The 22505-nt window shown below is 44.0% G+C and overlaps 1 protein-coding gene across 5 annotated transcripts in view; it reads left to right on the top strand.

Annotated features, from left to right (window-relative positions):
• Positions 1 to 22505, top strand: part of LOC117415824 (bifunctional heparan sulfate N-deacetylase/N-sulfotransferase 2-like) — a 45111-nt gene that overhangs the window by 15976 nt on the left and 6630 nt on the right. For all 5 annotated transcript variants that reach the window (XR_009329039.1, XM_059026284.1, XM_059026286.1 and 2 more), the window contains 4 exons: positions 17747 to 19401; positions 20891 to 20978; positions 21353 to 21507; positions 22316 to 22501. Coding sequence is in view for 4 of the 5 variants with exons in the window: in XM_059026284.1 (XP_058882267.1) it covers positions 18382 to 19401; positions 20891 to 20978; positions 21353 to 21507; positions 22316 to 22501 (1449 nt within the window). In the remaining variant the exon portion in view is untranslated. The remainder of the gene's footprint in view (positions 1 to 17746; positions 19402 to 20890; positions 20979 to 21352; positions 21508 to 22315; positions 22502 to 22505) is intronic.

Here is a 22505-nt window from a genome sequence, read left to right as displayed (position 1 = left end):
CCGTAGCTCCCCTCCTTGAGTGCTTAGACTCTGGTGTGTAGGACCAGCTGGGGGAGGGCAGGGAGCCAGTTATATTCTGCATTAGTTTAACATTCATCTTCAAGGATGGAGAGATCAGTTACTGATGGCTAGAGGTAGTTATGGTGGGAGAGTAAGGCAGTTATGTTACAGATAGAGAGGGCAGCAGGGAGGGAAGCACTGACCGGGCCTGACCCTTCTGCTGCTGAGGTCTGAGCAGATCACAAATCAAGAAGTACTGACCAGGCTCATCCCTGTAACGTGCAAACATGTAGAGTCAGCACTCAGATATCCGCTACCCAGATACACGTCAGTCGCGTTTTACTGCCTTTGTATTAAGAATAAAATCAATCCCCATTTTATATATAATTCACTTCCCTGTCACACGTGATTTCCGACTCCGTCACCAGTTTTCTGATACATAGCCCATCTCTTCAATGTTAGAATTTATCTGAATATTCGTCACAGCCCGTGTTTCACCTGACTAAAATGCAGCCAAAACAAAGCAAACGAGACAAGCTAGGGCAGTTAATCATTAAACAGTTCTAGATACCGTGATGCATTTTTTTTGTGCATTTTCATTTGCAAGTGAACTGTGACATTAGGGCCTTATCGAGCACTATATTCTGCAATTTTGAACACTTGACTTGAGACACTTAATTCTGGAAACTGTGGTGGTGTTTTAATTTTTTGGTTTTGCTAAATTGCATTGCCTGTTCTGTTTTACGCAGTTCTGTGCATGGATAACATTTAGATTTCATTTTGCTGTTGGGTCGTTAATGGGGAATTTTACATACTGTTACAATACGTACCGGATTTAAAAGTATGTACTGTATTACAGTGCACGTGTCCACAGTCTCTTTTAAAAGTATGTACTGTATTACAGTTAACGTGTTTTGGCAAGTGATATTTTCAGAATCATATCGTTCTGAATTAAAATACTACTTCTGTTAAATATAGTACTGTACCAACAAAACCAATACAGTACATCTAAATGGAAGCCTAATTATTTTAAAACAGTCCTTTCAGATATGTATTTTTGATATTGTCCGTTTTTCAAGGAACACAAAGATAAAAGGGTTGGAATGGGCCAAAACGAAATACCCGTAATCAGATAAAAGGGTTCTCCCTAGGAATTCTGTACAGCCATTATAACCGGGAGCACTTAACGGATAACATAGGGTTATTGGAGTTCACAAAAGAAAAAACCAAAACAAATGGTAACCTTTTTCACTTCCTTTTTAGCTTAATTATTGAGCACATTGCTTTGTTTAAATTATTTTCTTTATGTTTTCAGGGCATTTTGTTAACCATTTTTTTAACACAACGGTACTCGCACACATTTTGGTCACCATCATAACTGTTGCATGGAACCGGTGTGTAATAAGCCAGCACCTAAGCATTTGTATGTCCGCTGACAAGTGTTCTGCTGATATCCCATCACGCCTTTCTTCTTAAAGGTGTACAGCCTCTATACATGAACCCCCAATATCTCTCACAAGCACCTGGGTACATATTGTTACGATATCACAACAAAAGGAATGCGCTTTTTTTGTGCATATGTATTGCTATTATGTACTACATCACCTTACAGTACAATAATACGACAAAAAATGGACAATGATAATACCCGAAATCTTAATATTTTTAATAAAGTAGCTGGCGCAAATATAGTATTAGGCTTTGGATCGCGCCGATCACCGGCTTATTTTGAAAACCCTGCATTTATTGTCACTATTTTTGCTTTGAAAATAATCTTATTTTTTTAGCAGTTATTTTAACATTTTAGCCTCTTGAACAGAAAACCCGCCCCTTCAGCTCTCTGATTGGTTAAATGTTGTGTAAAGACGTAACACAGCTGTCATGTGGTTCCAAGATTATTTTTTCACCCAGCAACATGCAAGTGGTCTGCTAGAAGCACAATCAATCCTTATTGTTCAGTCATTCAGTCTTTTATTTTATATAGCGCCTTTCATAGTGGACCACCATCACAGAAAATCCATAATACTTTAAATACAGAGAAATGCATAATACATGATATATACAGTAAAAACAAAAAAAAAAAAGCATAATACATCAAATATAGTGAAAAATGCATAATACATGAAATAGTAGCAACAACACAGCAGCGAAGAGCAGATACAAGGCTTAAAGAGCATGGAAAGCAAGAGAGAACAGTTGAATTAAAGGCACAGTAGCATCTGCAAGATGGGCGCATCAGGCCTGGGGAAAACTGGATATGCATCGCACGTGTTTAACCCCCACTGAAGTCAAAATTTTATAGGGTCGGATATGTGAGTGCTGACTGTATTTTGAGCTGTGTGTTATTGTGTGGACCCCCCCCCCCCCCCCCCCCCCCCCAGGCCCCTTAGAGTTTAGAATAGGAAATCTACACTGTGTAGGAGTCAATGCAACAAAGTCCTTAAACACTGTAAACAAACATGCGTGCCTGTGTACGGATCGCAGTAAGACTGTATTGCTGTGCAGTGGGAGTCCCTGCTGCGTGTGTGTGTGGTTATTTGATTTCGAGGCCAGCCTGATTTAGTATAGCATTGTTTCAGTGCGGCTCAGTTAGGGATCTTTAGTGATTGAATCGGAGGCTGGAGATCAATACTGCGCAGTGATCAGATTCGATTAAGATTGGCACTGCGGCTGAGTCTCGGACTGCCAGACTCTCACTGGAAATTGAATTACTGCTGCTGCTGCTTAACAAGGTTACCAAAAGGAAAGAAATCCCTAACGAGACTTCCTCTCACATACGAACTTAGCAGTGAAACACTGTGGGTTAAAAACTCACACCAGCCCTGCTGCACCCAGTCCTGGGTTACAGAACTCCCCTCAGTTAGGTCTGTTATTGAAATGATCAGGAGCCAGGAGTTTGAGCAGATTTTCCATTCATTATGGGACCTTAATATTTGTGGAACAAACCTGGAGTGGCTGGAACTGCCCTGCAATGGGAGTCTTTTATTTTTGTTTTGTCTTGTAGACATTTTTGATGATATTTGATAATATGAAGATGCAGAGGGAGGGAGGACAGAGGTATGTGTGTCTGTGTCTGTGCGTGTGTGTGCGTGCCTGAGTGCCTGACAGGGTTGCACACCTCTGACTTGTTCGAAGGGGATGCTTTGTTCGTTAGTTGTCAGGTTTATTTTTTACATATGGATCATACTCCCACTCTCAGGGGGGGGGGGCTGTGCCGATCTGAGCCAGCACTGCTGGAAATGTCAGCTCTGAGATGGAGGAGGTTTTAATAGGGTAGTTATCTGCGTGCGTGTGTGTGTGTGTGTGGTGGTTGGGGGGGTGGGGGGGTGGGGGGGGCAAAGGTTTACTTGAGCTTTATCAGATAGTGGTGATGCAGCTCAGATTGCAGTAAGTGGATAGACACATGTAGGCACAGAGAGAGAGAGTGTAGTCGTGGAGAGCTTTGCCTGGTATCCAAGCAGCAGGAGACACTGAGTGAGGGTTGTATTGAATCAAAACAAGACAGAAAGTAGCACTGTGTCTTTTGCAGCATCTCCAGTTTCTGTACAGTGATTTACTGTACCACACCATCACAGTAAAGTGATGAAACTGATGGATAGTGTTAGGATTAGGGTTGCTGTACAGTAATTACCAGTGCTGCAGATTACTCACAGTAAAGAGATGAAACTGATGAGGGCCAGTGTCCTCCTCCCATGTGTGTCTGCAAACTAATTAAGGAAAATAGACAGCTTTCGGAATTAAGACTTCCATTACATAGCAGTTTGGTCCATTCCTAGTTTTACTATAAGTTTGAAAAGACTTATCTGAGCTTGTTACCTATACACTGCAGCTAAACATGGAATGGGTGAAACTGCTATGCAACAGGACTCTTATTTCCATCCCTGGTGTTCTGGAGAGTGACTTGTGATGCAGTGCACAGGGATTACAGCAGCGACGGCCTCCACTAAAGCTGTTTTTGAGAGAGCTGCAGTCTGCTAAATCATTATCACTCACAATGGAGAGGCAGCAGGGATAAGTTCAGAGCAATTACTGTAGGCATCAGAGCTACCACCCTCCACTGTCACTCTCTCTTGCGCAAACACACACACTAAAACAGTGACACAGATGGAAATAAGTCTCTTATAGCACAGCAGTTTCACCCATTCCAGGTTGTACTTTGAGTTTGATTAGCCACAGCGTGTAGGTAACAAGCTCAGATGTGTCTTATGAAACTCCTAGTAAAACCATGAATGGATCAAACTGCTATGCAATAGGAGTCTTCTTACCATCCCTACAATGAGGACTGAGCTGCAGTCGTTGGCCTCAGCAGCAGAATATTTGAAAACTGGAGCAGAAGGCATTCTTTGTTTATTTATTTGATTTGTGTCATTTTCCCTGTTTTGATATACAATTTTTTAGTCACAATCTTAGATGATCTTATTATCCCCTGGAACTCGGTACGGTCATTCCTTAGCGTAAGATCTTGAAGCCTTAGTGACCTAATTGGCGTAGTGTGCGATTGCTGGAGGTCATTGAAATGAGTTTAACACATGATCAGGTACCAGGAAATTGTAGCAACCTTTTTGAAATGTATTTGCATATAAAATCAATAATGGTATAAAATAAAAAACAGGAGCAAAATCAGTCTGCTAGCAGGGAGTAGAAGGTGCTGCACAAGTCTCTCATCTCTCTGTCTCTCTCTCTCTCTCTCTCTCTCTCTCTCTCTCTCTCTCTCTCTCTCTCTCTCTCTCTCTCTCTCTCTCTGTCTCTCTCTCTCTCTCTCTCTCTCTCTCTCTCTCTGTCTCTCTCTCTCTCTCTCTCTCTCTCTCTCTCTCTCTCTCTCTCTCTCTGTCTGTCTGTCTGTCTGTCTGTCTGTCTGTCTGTCTGTCTCTCTCTCTCTCTCTCTCTCTCTCTCTCTCTCAATGACCTCTGGATTATCTGTGATTTTTATCCTGTTTCAGTCCATTCATTTGATGGCGTAGAAGGAAAGATGGAGAGAGATTTAAACCATCTCCATATCAATAGATTGATCTGCATTTCTCATTTAAAATGTGCATTTCATTTCATTTTTTTTTATTAACTTTCCTAGCAGTACGGTATTGGTAGAATGTGGGTGAGTCATTCAGTCAAATTTGTACTGAATTTTGTATTTTATTTCTAGAACTGTACTTTTGATTTATTGAATTTGTCATTGGTAATAATTTAGTATTTAGGTGTGGACTGAATTCGAAAGATCTAATTCTGATAGCCAGCTAATTGAACACAGTCTTGTATAGAGAACTCAGTACTGTACTGGGGATCTGAGAGCCAGCTAATTGAACACGGTATGAATGTAGTGCAGTTTGAGTTATCTGGTCTAGCCTCGGAGTAGTGTGCGATTGCTGGAGGTCATTGAAGTGAGTTTAACACATGATCAGGTACCAGGAAGTTGCAGCAACTTTTAATCTATAGCCTTCCTTTTTTAAATGTATTTGCATATAAAATCAATAATGGTATAAAATAAAAAACAGGAGCAAAATCAGTCTGCTAGCAGGGAGTAGAAGGTGCTGCACAAGTCTCTCATCGCTCTCTCTCTCTCTCTCTCTCTCTCTCTTTCCGTCTCTCTCTCTCTCTGTCTCTCTCTCTCGTGCATTAGTGCTTGTTTAATATTTAATCTGCTTACACCCTTTCTAAGAGGGTGTGTATGCATTTAAAAGCCTCTATCCTGTACTGTTGAGATGGTTGCTGCTACAGAGAAATGTGTTGGAGGTCAAAAAGGCAGCACTCATTTCTTTCCTGGATTCCAATGAGAATATAACAACGAGCCCAAGTTAAAAATCACACATTTGAATCAACAGGGATGGAAATAAGACTCCTGTTACATAGCAGTTTCACCCATTCCAGGTTTTATTACAAGCTTAGTCACAGTCTACAGGCAACACACTCAGGTGTGTCTTATTGAACTCCTATTAAAACCAGCAGCATTCGCTTTGCAGATTTCTCTTCCCCTGAACTGCACGAGATGTTATCTCTGATGTAATGACACATATCCCACACACAATGCCTTATCTTCTAGCACAGGGCTGTGTTTCTGTCTGTCTGTCTGAGATATTACATTTGCTGTAGCTCCCATGGTCTGATTGCAGGAAGACCATTGGAGTGAGTTGAACACATGATTGGAGACGGTCTGTTTTTATTTTCTTTCTCATTCTTCTGTTCTCTATTTTTTCTTTCTTTCTCTGTCTCTGCTTTCTCTTTTCCTGAAGCGTGCAGAGGAAACATCTGCATGTGTTTTGAACTGGGTCAGGCTGTTGTCAGCGCTGCCATGTGGTGTGTCTGTAAACGAGGAGGGGAAGAACAGCCCGGCTTCCTTCTCTCCGTCTGTCTGCTTGTTTGCAGCTTCTCTCACTACAGTGATAACCTCTTGATGTGATCGTATCTGTACACTTTCGCTTTAAGCACACAAAGCATCTGATTCAATGAATCGCTAGGTTTTGCTTACAATGATTGAATAGCAAAGGGAATGCGAGTTTTGATTGCAGGTGTAATTAACCAGTGATTCTCTCCATCCCACCACCATATACAAATTCCAGGCCACATGGATATAGTGAGGTGTCAGTTTGTCTGTCTCACTTTTTAAAGTTACTATCAGTAATGAGGAGAATGGAGAGGTGTAGAGTCGAGCAGCATTTCTCAACCTTTTCCACCTCAAGGCCCACACGTGATCAGAGCCTCGTTAGCACCCCTACCATCAATATCAATTATGTGATCCAGTCTCGAGGAAATTGGAGACAGGCTGACTCTTAGCGTGGCCGTTAAAGTTGTACGGAGGTTATTTCTAAATTTTAGTCTTTGTGACAGTTGAAAATCCTGACTCGCACAGGTGAAGTGGTGGTGAATGGCAAAAGAAACTTGATTGCCCTCTCTGATAGTGCTGGGTATTCACTTCCCACTGAAATCCAAAAAGTTGCAAGTTCAGCTTTTGAAAACCTGGAGTTTTAGGCTGCTGTCAGCTGATGGTTCCATCAGCTGGGTTTCCAAGGCTGTTGAGAGGGCAACGTCTGAAGCAACAGGATCTACTGAGAATGGCAACCTTTGGATTTTGGACCCATTCCGGGGATCTGAGAAATAATCTGAACATTTCTCTGACTGTTGAGTTAAATGCTGACATACAACTTTGGAGATGTCAGTGTGGGGATGTTCTTCCAAAAGCTCACTCGGGAGTGGAAACATTTCAAATCGCCCCTCTAACTTTTTTGTTCCAAAGTGTGAGCGTCTTCTTAAATCCCTCTGTTTTGTCAACCACCAAGAACACACTGCTGTTTCTTCCTTGAATGGACAGATTCAGTTGGTTTACGTTGTCAAATATGTCAGACAAGTAAGCAAGTATGAACCTCCTCCTTCATTTCAAACAAGCAGTTCAGCACCTTCCCTCTGGAAAGCCACCTGACTTCACACTGAAATAGTATTTGCACATGAATTCAGGGCATTGTTTTTTTATATAGTTCACAGTTTTCACTGCGATCTTCATTACTTCATTCAGTTCTGGTGACATTGTTTTGGTTGCCAGGCTCTCTCTATGTAATAAACAATGCATCCATTTCTTTAATTGGTTTCACCACACCACAGTGTTTTCCCGTCATGGATGCAGCCCCATCAGTACATACTCCAACGCAATTTTCCCAGTCAAATCCCTTTTCAGCAACAAAACTGTTAAGGCAACGGAAACCCTGGTCCACCGTTGTTCTTGTAGGCAGCTCATCATAGAAAAGTATGTCTTCATGCAGGTCTCCATTCCAGCAATACCGAACAAAGAGGAACAGTAAAGCTGCAGTGGAAACATCTGTAGATTCATCCAGCTGTATTGCAAAAAACTGGCTTTTCTTCATCCTTTTCAAAAGTTGACTTTCAATGTCATCACTAATATCCACTATTCTAGCAACAGTGTCATTTGAAAGGGGAATGCTCTGAATTTATTTTGCTGCTGCGTCACCTAGTATTTCACGACAAATGTCCACAGCACTTGGCAAAATAAGCTCTTCTCCAATTCTGTCGGCTTTTTTACAGCGGGCAATACGGGCTGCAACAAGGTCAGATGCTTTCAGGGTTTTTTTAGAATGTGTTGCGAGCAAACTTCTAGACATCTGTTGACTTTTTAGCTGATCTCACTTCCTTTCAAAATACTCTTTTGGCTTTCCAACGCTTCAAGGGTGTTTTAGTTTGTAAATGCCTTTCCAGCTTTGAAGGCTTTAGTGCTTCATTGGACAACACCTTGCCACATTCAACGCACTGGGGCCTTGACTCTGGATCACCCGTTGTTGTAAAACCTACTCCAGAACTGCCTCCACCATCACTAGCATTTCTCTTCAAAAAACGCTCCGTCTTCTGATATTTTCCTAGCCTTTTATCTTGTATTGTTGTGCGTGGCATGTAGTTGTTTTTTTTCCTTTTTATTCTCATTCTAGTGCAAGCCAGTTGACTTCTGTTGCTACGCCACTGACGTTTTGCACATGTACATTCCAGAATGTAGTACTATTCAGTACTATTCTATGTACTTTATTTTTGTGTCTATTGTAATTCTTTTAAGCATAATAAAAAAATACATTTCAGGATGTATGTGAGTGTGCTACAACTCTGTTTCACTTTCCCGTTCAGCCTGCAGCACATTACCTTGTGTCTCACGGACCGCCAGTGGGCCGCGGACCACCGTTTGAGAAACACTGGAGTAGAGGACTCGTGTGTAAAAAGTTGAATACTTCTGCACATTAGCTACATTAACTTTGGCAATGTGTGTATGACTTGTCATATCAATAATGACCATTTGAATTGGGAGAGCGAGAAATGGGAACATGGCCTTCACATCACTGTGGAGGGAGAGAGTGCAGAGATAGGGAGAGAGTGCAGGACTCGAGGGTAGAGTGGGGAGGGGTGATTGGTTGGTTTTGGTGTGAAGCCAGCTCCTGAGGGCCTGGTTTGTTTTTCTCCAGTGTGTAAATATTGGGATTGCCACTGGGAGGAAGATCTGAGTTACTCCCACACACAGCAGCTGATGTCTCGGGAGTGGTGGTGGGGGGGGGCTGGCAGGTGTGAAGCTGTGGGTTTGAGTGCAGGAATGGTGTTGAGAGTGTCTCTGAGATTTGTGTGCACACACTATTCAGCTTTCATTTTCTCTCTGTCACTCCTTTTAACTAGAACTTCAGCTTCAAGCAGTGCATGGGTGATCTGCATCGATTTCACCTCAAACGAATGGGTGATTTGCAGGCTGGATGTCTGTCTGTTTCTCCTTTTTCCATTATTTTTAGAACCCTCCCAGTCCGTTGTGAGCAATCAGTGGATTATCAAGCCCAGTAACTAAATACAGAAAATTTAAAACAGCAGGCTGCCCTTTTTGCAGTGCCTCCAGACCTGACCCTGCTGTGTCTGTCTGTAACCAGACGTGTCACTTTGTTTAATTCCTGAAACGATTATACTTCAGGATTAAACACTGCAGAATGATGCATGCCATCTGCCTTTCTGTGAGTCTGCAGGTAACTCACACAAGCAAACTGATAGCAAAAAATCTAAACAAATTGTCAAGAAAACTAGGGGAAAAAATTGGCTTCATCAATGTTTTCCATATTCAAAGACATTGACAGATGTTTCGATTTTAAGAAGCTTTTCGGAAATACTTGTACTTGTTTCATTTTGTGTTACTACATATTCTACCAATGAGTGGTTACATCAGCATGAACTTCATTTGGCAGGAAGGGGCTGGAGCTCGGTGCATTGTGGGGTCTGTAGTTCCTTAACGAAGACTTGCATGCATAGATATACTGGTACTGGCAAAACAAGTAAAATACAGGCATGGCCAGTGCAAGGCTAGGGTGTTTAATAATAGACTGGAATGTCACAAAAACACACTCAGACAGCACTGTGGCCTAGTGGTTTGAGCTGACGGACAGGAGGGAGGGAAGCAGTGTGGTTTACTAGTTAGAGCTGAAGAATAGGGAGGGGGAGGGCAGTGTGTCCTAGTGGTTAGAGCTATGGGACCAGGTGGGAGGTACAGCAGCTGGGGCTCTGGGTGTTGCTTGTGAGAGGAATTTATTTTAAACAATGATGTATGTTTGTGTACGCAAAGAGGATGTTGCTGTGTGGTCTCTCTGGTGTAACACTGCCAATGTCTTCTGCTACAGGGTCTGTCCATGCAGATCTGCATCCCAGCTGCAGTGGCTGTAAATTCCAGTTTAAAAAGTTAAGAACATTTTACATCATGGAAGGTAGATAGCGATATTTCAGTCACAGCAAGTTAACAGGTTGGAAATATGATCCCATTGCATAGCAGTTTATCCATTCCCTGGTTTTACTATGAGTTTAATAAGACACACCTGAGCTTTTTACCTATACACTGCTGCTAATCAAGCTTGTAGTAAAATCTGGAACGGGTAAAACTGCCATGCAACAGGAGTCTTATTTCCATCCCTGTTTGTTATGCCTGACCGTAACACTCTCAAAGTTTTTTTTTAAATGGTCTTTCAGGCTGTGGCTGGTTAAGCTACGTACTCAGCAGCAAGTTCTGCTGTTCTCTGTGCCTCTCCCAACAATATTTGCTTGCTTTTTCTCTGTCCTACTCTTTCTCGAACCAGTTTTTCACAAATATTAATAAAAAAGAAAAAAATAATAATCCTTGTTCAAAAGCCCTATAGTTGAGGCTGTGTGAGTGGGCTCAGACAGTGGGTGTAATCAGTGTGTTCACTGCGCTCCCTGTGTGCTCCGCTGGGTGATAAGAGGCACTCCTGGCTGTCAGTTAAACAGCAGAGCCTTTGCAATCAGCGCTGTGTGTAGACCAGCTAACCTCTCAGTAAGGCACTTCACAATCTCGTAGCTCTCAACACATACGCAGCGAGGACAGGAGAGGATATAATAATGTCTGCATGGTTCTACCAGCGAATTGATCCTAAGCTGGGGGGGCGGGGGAGTTTTTCGATTTACAGCAGCTGTCTTCCTCAATTCACCTTCACAGCACTTTTTACAAGCACACGTTACTACTGTTGTATTATTGTGAAGCGGATTTAATTTACATCTTTTTGGTGTGGGGGTTGGGGGAGTGATGCGGTGCTCCCATTGTCTTGCTGAACTGTGTTTGTGTTGTCTTGTTGGGGTATCTTCAAACACTTCTGATTGGATTTGGGGGTTGGGGGGGGGGGTGATCATGGCAGGAGTGTCTTAGATTTACACTGTGTAAATGAATAAGTTGAATGTGTTTAGAATGATTAAGTGCTCTAGGATGCTCGTTGTATATAAGGAAAGATTGATACAGCATTTGAGTGTCTATGAAAAAGGCTTCAAATGTAATAATATATGATTAGGATGCGCACATATTCCTGTAGAAATAGTGAGGCTAGCATCAGTTTGTTGTGTAGTTTCCCCTCGACTTCCTCCAGAAACTGCGACCAGTCTCACTGTCAATCATGTATTATAACATTGTGCCCCAAGTGTTTTGAACACACCAGCTCCACCCTCACCTCTGCTCTGCAGTCTGCAGGAGGGGGGATTCCTTGTGATGGAACACAAATAAAGGAAGAGATAGTAAAAGAGACAGCATTCCTCAAACACAATGCTTCTTTGTATTCTTTCTTTTATTCCAGTCTACTCACTCTTCCTCTCTATTGGACAAGCTTATATTATTCAGTGTATTCAGGTCTTAATGAAAAGTCACTTTCACAGCATCCTGCCTGTGGTGTAATGTCACCTTTTTTTTTAACCAAGCAACAAATAATGATATTAAAATAAAACAAATTTAGTCTGGGCACCCAATATTTAAGCTGAGTGTATACAAATTGTCTTAAATAAATTCAAAGATGTAAATGTAATTTAATACCAGGCTGGGCTGCAGGGTAACAGTAAAACATTTTACTACACGGAGAGCAGCCAGTCCTGCATTACGTTTTAAAGAGGAGGGAGTTCAGTCCTTCTGTGCTCGTCTGCTTCCTAGATGAACCAGACAAACACTGACGGGCCAAATTGCTGCCGCTTGTAAATTCTTTGATTAGTGACCATCTGGGAGAATACTGACCGGAGGTATCTGTGACCTGTGTGACCTCTGCCCCTCCCATACTGTCCCGAGGACAGTCATGACATCGATTACAAGGTTTCTGTGACCTTTTAAACCTTCAGGCCAGCTCTAACAAGAAGAGAAATTGGCGTGCAAATAGACTGATTAAACATTACAATCACTAGATAAATTTAATAAGCCAAAAGAGCTTGATCTAAAACACACTGTAATTGAATACTGTGTGTGAAAACCAATGTAAAAATAAATACCAAAGTAAAATGTCTAAATACTAACTTGACTACTTTTTAATATAGAAGATGAATGAAACAGTAACAAGTTTTAAACAGTCTAGTAAAACTTTGATTTACAGCCTTCGTTTTTCATAAAGAAAGGGAGGGTCTGTCTGCTTCATATTGGTCTTTCAACTGGAGGTGCATCTTGTCCGCAAGCAGAAAATAAACCTGTGTGATCCGGTACTCTGCAGCAGGGTTTTGTATTCGTGTTGTAGACCCGGTCTCAATGGCAGATGAGTTTCGAGTGATGCATTTTTACAGCGTGAACTGCGAGGACAGGTTGAAAGAACTGAATCTCTTTAGCCTAGAAACAAAGAATGAGTGCTCACGCTAGTGAGATGTTCCTGTGGGCACAAAGGGAATAAACTAAACTAGAGTGCCGAACGAGAGACGGCACGAATAAAACCTGGGTGGAAGAACAGAAGGTAGGGAAGCACCTTTTTACACAGAGTTATAAATACATGGAATTCATTCAACACTTGCTCTGTTCTATTAAATTAGAACTGTGTACTAAGGAGCAACAGCCTCTTCTCGTTCCCATGGATGGAAATAAGACTCCTATTGCATAGCAGTGTCACTCATTCCAGATTTTATTTTGTGCTTGATTAGTGTATAGGTAACCAGCTCAGGTGTGTCTGATTTAAATTCATAGGAAAACCAGGAATGGATCAAAGTGTAAATTGCTGATCGTTTCTGCTGGGTCCCCGTATCGCAGTACTCAGCGGAAATGTTCTTTCCAAGAATCGGTTCAGTTCTGTTTTTCAAGTGAAGAAATCCCATTCTGAGTGATCGGTTTTGGAGAGAGTACTACTACTGTTTAAAATATTTATCCATTTCTAATGAGGGAGAATAGTGGAGATACTCTATCTGGCATGACAAGCCTGCTTTTAATAATGCAGCCCTGGCTGTAGAAGCTGTCAACTGTAGCAGCGCTCTTTGTCTGAGCTAATCTGTCTTCAAGATGGAAACCTGACTAGCTCAAGGACCGTGGAGCATGCAGCTCATGCCAGGGATGGAAATAAGACTCGTATTGCATAGCACTACCAATGCCAGGTTTTACTATGAGCTTGATTAGCCCCAGTGTATAGGTAACAAGCTCAGGTGTGTTTGATTTAAACTCACAGTAAAACCAGGTCTGTTCAAACTGCTATGCAATGGGAGTCTTATTTCCAGTGCTTTCTCTCACAGTGACCCTCTCTAGGACTCGAGTCAGTTCTTCTACTCGCTGGCAGTGGGGTTTTCAAAGTCTGATAGGCTTGTACAACGATATGAATTCTACACGGTGTTTCAATACAAACCATTTTACTAAACAAGCAGTTGTGTCCTGTGCTTTGAGTGATTTCTGTGCCACTGCAGCACTTGTCTGTGTTTGTCACAGTGTCTTGAATACGTCTGCAGTCAGGATCCGTAAGTAATTGCTTGCGAGCAAAGAACATCCAGGCAAGAGCCTATCCTGATGGTCGCTGTGTAGAATAGAGGGGGGTAGCCGGCTGCATGGGAACCCACTGTCACGCCCCTTGTGAAGTCACTAAGATCCTTCCACTGAGTTGTGATTGTTTCTGAATAGTTGCACACTTGTATATAGTGGAACATGTGACTGCAGATCCAGGAGATTTTATACATTTTTTAGAATTATTTTATTTATTTATTTATTTATTTATTTATTTACTTACTTACTTACTTACTTACTTACTTACTTACTTACTTACTTACTAAAAGGAGCCACCTACTTGGTGGCCAGCCCCTTGCTTGTGGTTCTCTTTCCCAGTTTCTGTAAAGGGGAAGCAGGGCAACAGGAGTTCAGCAGGGGGACAGTTTTTTCTGCTTGTTCTTGCTTTTCTATTGAGAACAGGATGCCAGAATCTGTGTGGTTACAGGGCTGTGCGATTCAGCACTCGCACACGTGCACCGACCTGCTGTCGATTCAGAGACTGAAGCGCGCCTGCCTGTCTGACTCAAAGACCCAGATTCTTACTCTGACTAAAGTTCGTGTTTTGTTTTGTGGTGTAAAAAAGTATTTGGCTGAATGATTGGGGGAAAAAAAAAATTACAGGGCACTTCTCTAATAAAATGCAATCATCTGTTTTGTCCGCAATTTTCAAGCCGATTCTGGGAATTTTCACCACCGCAGGCAAGGGAGAGAAAACAAATCAAATGAGAATATATATATATATATATATATATATATATATATATATAATATATAATATATGAGAGAGAGAGGGGAGACTCCTACATGAGATGAATGAAGTTCCAAACATCGGTGGGGGCGGGCTAAATTAACATCAATCTCATCAGATGACAAACCAGTAACATCCAGCCTTCTGCTATCAGGGAGAGAAGGAGGAGGGAATCTTAAACTGCTGCCCTTTCAAACACATGTTTGGTTAAAGTAAGTGCGCGTTTTTAAGCATGTATTTATAAAAGGGATTACTGTTATCTGTCGGAATGTGCTGTAAAAATCTACAGCCTGGAGGAATCCTGGGCATGTTGACTTTGTTCTGTGTGATGAAGCAATGCTGAAAGTAAGGAGCGCATTGCTGACCTGGGTGTAATAATTGAATTGATAAACTGTAACGAAAATAAAACTCAAGCAAAGAGTTAGAGAACTCGTTCATATCCCCCCTGGTGACCTTTCGATACAAGATGTGAAGAGGTTATGAGAGGATGTATGTTAAAGGTTGAATACAGGCCCAACAGATAATAATTCACAGGATAAACAAAGAAAACTGTGCTAGGGACGCACAGTCCAGCACAGCATTGCTTCATTTTCACCCCTCTTAATCAGGTTTGCATCTTTTCATTTTCAATGGGAGTGTTGCACAGAACACGCATACCCCCTTGTGGTCACATGTGGCTGTTGCTTGTATCTCCAAAGGGGACGTGAGATCCACAAGAGCATCTCAAGGGAATGCTGGGATACCATCATCTTGTAACTGGAATCGAGTTCTCTTTCCAAAACCAGCTCACACAGTTACATTCAGATTGCGCTTTTGGAAAAATTTAAATATCTTTCAACTTAAGTTCATATTTCATAGAAGGAAGGAGACCCCCCTTCTTGAGTGTGTATGGAATTGTTGAGGCAGAAACACTTGGATCCTTTAAGACCCGACTTAATAAGGTTCTAAGATCAATCGGCTACTATCTACCAGACGAGCACCGATGGACTGAATGGCCTCCCCTCCCTCGCAATGTTTCTTCTCTTCTTTTTCTTGTGTTTTGTGATCCCACTCCTCTACCCTGCGTGTGCTTGATTCTGCTGTGTGTGTGTGTGTGTAGCGCAGTGGGCACTGAGTAACATGCAGGATGCTAATGCTGCCTGCGATTAGGACTGAGAGCAGGGCAGTAAAGTGCTGTCTAATCTGTCAGTGTTGCAGGGTCAGGGGAAGATGCATTTCACTAAGCTGCTCAGGTTTAGCCCAGGATGAGAATCTGTTTATTAGGTGACTCACATTTCATGCTGTGGGTAAGCAGGCAGGGTCAGAATGCGTGCCCCAGTGTGAGTGCAGCCTACTCCTGTAGATAAACCCGGACGTCTTCCCTGTTTAGCTGTAGGTTACGGTTCTGGTGGCTCTTCCGCGGGCAGGATCACATTTCCCAGATTGACGTTCTTTTGAAGCTGTGCCGAATCAAGTGTGGGCTCTTCGTCTTTTGGGTATATTTTCAAAATTTAAACATTCAGTTTTGAAAAGCTGAAAGACTAAAAGTATTATTTGGTTACACGCTTTGCCAGCAGTAAAATGAACAAGCTACCCTGTTAAATCGCCTGTTACAGAAATTGCACAGTGTCTTTTATATGCTCATTAACTGATAAGTTATATGAACGCATAAGACGATGGCCATTTTTGCTACTGAATGAATTTCAAGCTGTGTCAAAGCAGGCCTTAATGTATTAATATGGCTTTGCAGTGTCTCCCTGTTTGTCTTCTATGTCTGTCTCAATCAAGCAAGTTAAGTGGTACTGTAGAATTCTGCACTTCAATATTTGGAGCTGACCCTCCATGTATGTGTTATTTTTAGCAATTGGGAAGTAATATGTAATTACACACACTCTAAAGATCCATTTGTATGTATAATATTATGGTGTCAATTGGTTGATTCCCTTTTAAAGTACCCTTACCAGGGCCCCATTGTGCATTCTGTGCAGGGGCCAGCACTTTCTCACTCAGGATATTTTTAATGAATGGAAAGCGATCTCACTGTGAGGGGGGAGGGGGGAGGGAGAGGGGAGCATGATCTCACTAAACTTCATCCAAAAAATGAAGATGAATCTCATCAGACAATAACAAATAACATCCAGCGCTATGCTGTCTACCATTGCAGAGCAGTTAGAGACAATCCAGGTTTTACATTCTTAATACACACCAGTAAAATGTGGACTGGCTCAAACTGCTTTGCATTGGGAGTCTTATTAAGTTCACAGAATTAATGTAAAACCTGGGCTGGTTCTCAAACTGCTCTGCAATGGGAGTCTTGTTAGTGTGCTCTGCAGAAGCACTACTCTCTGTTGAGCTGTTCCACAGAGAGAGAGTAGGGGGAGTGAGAGCTGGGCGCTGCAGTGACGCAGCGAGCTGTGAAAGGCTATATCGTGGGAACTGCCTGGCTCCTCCTGGCAGGACTGTCCATGGGCATGCATTAGGAGACTCTCATACCCAGGGGAGGGAATACCCGCACGGGCCACTCGGTCTTCGAAAGCCGTCGTTTTTGGACCGCCAGCCAGCCTGTGAAACAACTGCTTCCTCCCACACCTTGTGAATATAAAATTAAAGTAGGTGCTTAATGTCACCCAAAAAGACAGTTCCGGGCGAGAGAAAGGCTTGTTGCTGAGGGAACACTGTCTGTTTGAAAGATAAACATCCTCCCCTCTGTTACACACCTGCAAAGTAATCCCTCCACAGGAAGGGGGGGGGGTTTGGTTATTTTGGGACCATCCTGGGAACGTGGGCTGCGACACCGAGCAAGCAAGAGGATGTGATCTAGAAAAATGAGAAAACAAAGACTAAACCAGACATGTTTATTGAGTACGGTTTAAATAGTGATCAGCGACTTTGAATAAGTTGTTGATCTTGACCGTATAAACTGGGTTAAGGGGGGATTAAATTATTTCAAGATTCACATTTTTTGTTTTATAATATGTGGGGTGTTGTAGATCGAATGCTCCCAGACTGCTGCGCCTCCCGAGTTTCTCCGAGGTACAGCATATTCATGTGACATGTGCAACATGAGGAAAAAGATTGAATATATCTCAACTTGTATCTTAATTCTTAAATCTTAAATGACAAACATTTCGACTAGAAGTCTGTCTTCAAAGTACTATTGCGTGTTTAATAGTTATGAATGAAAAGAATTCGCTTGAGCTGTACACATACTGCTGGATCATATTTTTTACATATGCATTTCTGACTAAGGTTAAGCAGGTATTCAGAATTCTAAAGGTTTAACTCTTCTCTGTTTGCCCCTGCAGGTGTGTTATATTACTGCTCCTGGAATAAGACACTGCTGAAGGACAGTGACCTCCTCCGCCCACCCCGAGGAAACCAACCAATCACAGCATGGCTGATCACAGGACAGGGGCAGCAGCAGCTCTGGAGTGCTGAAGAGAAGAACTAGAAGAAAGACATGCTTGGAGAGAAAGAAGGAACACAAATCTGTGCTCTTTAGAACACAGAGAGCGAGAGAGAGAGAGAGGAGGAGTGTGACGGGACAATCAATCCTTAGTGTGTCCGAGAGGCGGAGAGAGGAGCTGGCAACAGGCACTGTGAGGAAAGGGAGAGTTGAGACTGTGATTGAAAGAACAGACTAGCTTCTGATCCTTAACTGTGTGGGAGAAGAATTGATAGTGAGTTTGTGGTAAATTACAGGTGGGCGAGGGGGGGGCGAGTGAGCCTGTGTGTGTGTGTGTCTGCAGGTGGCAGTGACAACAGCAAGCAGAGAGAGAGGCTATGGGTGCCATGGTGACCTAGAGTAAATGGCCCTTCCTCTGTTGAGCTTGTTGCCAGTGTCTGCTGCTTACCCCTCCCCTCTCTCTCTCTACCTGCTCCTCCTGTTCCCTCCTCCTTCTCCTGCCCTGCCTCTTGTCCCCCTGCTGTCGCCGCCGCTATGCTGTGGGTCTGGAAGTCTGTGCGTAGCCTTCGGCAGCTTGAGCTGCACCGTCTGATCTTGGCCCTGATTGTCTTCAGCCTGCTTTCCATGTGCTTCCTGGCTTATTATGTCAGCAGCAGCCCCAAGATCAAAGAGGCGCCCCCTCTTCCCTTCAGCGACTGCGGGGCAGGAGGAGGACCAGAGGGGGGGCAGAGAGCCCCCCTTTTAGTGCCCCTGCGGGCGGGACAGCGGCGCTTCGTGAAGACGGTGGACACGTCTCGCACGGACCCCATGGTGCTGGTGTTCGTGGAGAGCCAGTACTCCCAGCTGGGCCAGGAGATTGTGGCGATGCTGGAGTCCAGCCGGTTCAAGTACCACACGGAGATCGCCCCGGGGAAGGGGGACATGCCCATGCTGACGGAGAGGGGGCGTGGCCGCTACGCGCTGGTCATCTACGAGAACGTGCTCAAATACGTCAACCTGGACGCCTGGAACCGGGAGCTGTTGGACAAGTACTGTGCCGATTTCGGCGTGGGAATGATCGGCTTCTTCAAGGCAAACGAGAACTCGCTGCTCAGCGCCCAGCTCAAGGGCTTCCCGCTCTTCCTGCACTCTAACCTGGGGCTGCGTGACTACCGCATCAACCCTGCCGCACCGCTGCTCTACGTAACACGTGCCAACGAGGTGGAGCAGGGGCCCCTGCCCGGAGATGACTGGACCGTCTTCCAGTCCAACCACAGTACCTACGAGCCCGTACTGCTGGCCAGCACCAAGTCCTCGGAGGCGGTGGCTCAACTGAGCGAGCACCGGGCCGAGCATGCCACCGTGGTGCAGGACCTGGGGCTACACGACGGCATCCAACGTGTCTTCTTCGGGAACAACCTGGCCTTCTGGCTGCACAAGCTGGTTTTCATCGACGCCATCGCACACCTGACAGGACGCAGGCTCTGCCTCCCCCTTGACCGCTACCTGCTCGTCGACATCGACGACATCTTCGTGGGCAAGGAGGGCACGCGCATGAAGGTGTCGGACGTGGAGGTGAGGTTGGGGGTGGTGGGGGTGGAGTGGTGTTGGTTTAGTTAGGCAGGTAAATTAGTTGTGTAGCTTAGCTACTTTAGGTAGTAAATAACTAGTGAGGTGTAAGTTTGTTAGGTAGTATATGGTAAGGTAGCCCAAGATTTAGTGTTGATCTGAGGACTCTGAAAATGGGGGCTGGGGTTAGGGGATAACGATAGGTGTTGGGTAGATTTCATTGATTTTAATTTATTTTCAATTTTATAATACATGGAGGCTTCAGTGTAATAAGTTTGAAATCCCCTGACTATTCTATAATACAGTAATGGACACCCCCCCCCCCCCTGTGTAATGCAGAGCTAATTCTGTCTGTGCAGTCTCAGCTCTGCCTCTTAAGCACTGCAGCAGGTGCTGCGTGTTCTGGTGCTGCTGTTTTGTATACAAGGCTTTTTTTATTGTTGTTTTCACCGTTCACAGATTTCCTGATTTCCGTGAAATGTACCCATTGCTGTGTAATATGTAGTTCCCCGTGAAAATTCAAATTTCTGAGAGTAGTGTAAATTCCAGCTCAAAGATCAGAAATATTTCTGCTAAAGATCACTCTGTCCAGTGGTGAAAATAGAATGTCTTTCAAAGGGACATAAAAAACCAAAGTATTTTACAATTTAGCATTTTCAGGTAAGCATTTCAGTATTTAGTTTGTTGTATAATAGATGACATTGGGTTTATGTTTGATAATTAGGGAGAGGTTAATTGAGCTGTTGAAGGTCTGAGACCTTCCCAGAAGTGATTCTGTATTTGTACTAAACACTCAGGGAGATGGAAGCGAGAGAAAGGAAAGTGTCTGATTCTGTTCCATCCTGTGTCGGCTGACTGTGTTGCCATGGTACTGGAAGACAGACCCTGACGATAACCCCTGCAAGGTTTTCCCAAATATCTGACTCATTCAAACACTCAGTACTGTTGAAGATTCCAATTGGACAGAAAGCTGATATTGTTAAATTACAAGTTGCTGGTCTATTACTGTGGATGACTGATGTATTGCTGCTATGAGTCTGTTGGAGTGAGGTCTGCTTTATAGATTCATTAAGTTATTAAGCTCAGGTATCTCAATTGAACCCGACCCTGTGAGTCAGTAAGCGCTGGTTTTAGTCATTCCGGCCGTGGCGGCTCTTGTTTCCTGGAACGCAGCGCAGCGGAAACGCAGGCTGTGAAATAATCATCCCGGTGTGGATTCCACACGGAGTCACGGGGCCTGTGCGGTACCTACAGTACAGCGTGGCTGTCAGTCACATGCATCTCGAATGCATCTCAATCCTCCGGGAGGGCATTCCTCAGCACAGTCTGTTGGGACTCTCTGAATCTGGGGGATTTACTGGAGACTCCTGTCTGTGTGACACTTATATATATAATCTGGCTGGAGAATTTTCAGTTTATTTTGAACTCTGTAGTAACGCAGTGTTGATCGTTGTCTCGTTTTCGTGTTGATCTCGGTCTCTCCTCTTCTTCACAGGCACTCCTGAACACCCAGAACAAACTGAGAGCGCTGGTCCCCGACTTCACCTTTAACCTGGGCTTCTCGGGGAAGTTCCATCACACAGGTGAGGGAGGCAGCCCTGACGCAGTGCTGAGGGGAGCGGGAGAGCTGTATTCATCTCTCAGATAAGAGTTCTCAGCAGGGTTTTAGCTGAGTATCTGTAAAATTAGACCTTCGTGAAGCGTCCCTGTATTTCAGCGCTCCCTTTGCTTAAGTATATTATTAAAATGACCAGGTGCCAGCAATCGCCCCCAGCCCCCCTGCTAAATCTGCTCTGATGTTAGGTGGGTTGCAGCAGTGAGGATAGTAAATTGTGCTTGTGTCTGTGAACCAGCTTGATGTACCTGCCCCAGTGTGTCTCCCCTCTCTCTGGCAGTGTGAGTGTGTGTGATAGGGAGCCAGCTGGATTAACTCGCCCTGCTCCCCTCTCTCTGGCAGGCACGGACGAGGAGGATATCGGGGATGACATGCTGCTGCGGCACAGGAAGGAGTTTTGGTGGTTCCCTCACATGTGGAGCCACATGCAGCCACATCTGTTCCACAACGTGAGCGTGCTCGCCGAGCAGATGAGGCTCAACAAGCTCTTTGCTCAGGTGAGGAAGGGTTTTATTCCAGGTTTTACTGCAAGCTTGCTTAGCCTCAGTGTATAGGTAAAGATCAGGTGTGTCTGATGGTAAAACCAGGAATGGTGGCTGTCCTGGTGGCTCCCTCTGGTGGTTTAGCTTGGAATATCCTTCTCGGACACAGAAATGCAGTCGAATTGAACCTGACTGCTAGACAGTGCAACAGCTTTGAGTCTGAAAACATTGTGACATATTTCTTTCTAAAGGGATTTTAGTTTCTAAACAGATTAGGCCTGTTTTCTGGTTCTGTTATGGGGTGGGTGGGGAGGCCTTTAAAATATGAGAACTCTAATCCCTTTATATATCGATCACAGCCCCGGCTAACAGGATTACAAGATGAGTGGCTGGGATGATGATTCAACAACTTCATGAACAAGAGTAGCCTTTCATCCCTCAATTCAGTGTGTCTTCCCATCTGGGGGGCTAGGTGGCATAGTGGGTTAGTGCTAATGCACTAGACCAGGGAACGCCAACCCTGGTCCCTGAGAGCCCCAATCCTGCAAGTTTTCTAGGTGTCTTTACGTCATCAGTGGCTTAAGATCTTGAACACCTGTTCATCTTGACTAATTAAGTCAATAATTGGTGCAATTAAGTAACTGAGAGCTCGGTTGAAATGAAAACCAGAAGACCCAGTAGCTCTCCAGGACCAGGTTTGGAGACCCCTGTACTAGACTAGCCCGTAACCTTTTTTTATGGAGGCCTGGAAATTCATTTGGAGGTAAATCCACAAGCTTCAGGATGCATTTTCAAATGCTTAATGTTTTGTCCTGTTTTTCAGGAGCACGGGATCCCCACAGATCTAGGGTACGCGGTGGCACCCCATCATTCAGGGGTGTACCCCGTTCACAGCCAGCTCTACGAAGCCTGGAAGTCTGTGTGGGGGATCCAGGTGACGAGCACTGAGGAGTACCCTCACCTGAGACCGGCGCGATACCGCAGGGGGTTCATTCACAACGGCATCCAGGTGA

The sequence above is a fragment of the Acipenser ruthenus genome, chromosome 7 (assembly GCF_902713425.1).
Source record: "Acipenser ruthenus chromosome 7, fAciRut3.2 maternal haplotype, whole genome shotgun sequence".
Lineage (NCBI taxonomy): Eukaryota > Metazoa > Chordata > Actinopteri > Acipenseriformes > Acipenseridae > Acipenser > Acipenser ruthenus.
This window is presented reverse-complemented; position numbering and strand designations above follow the sequence as displayed.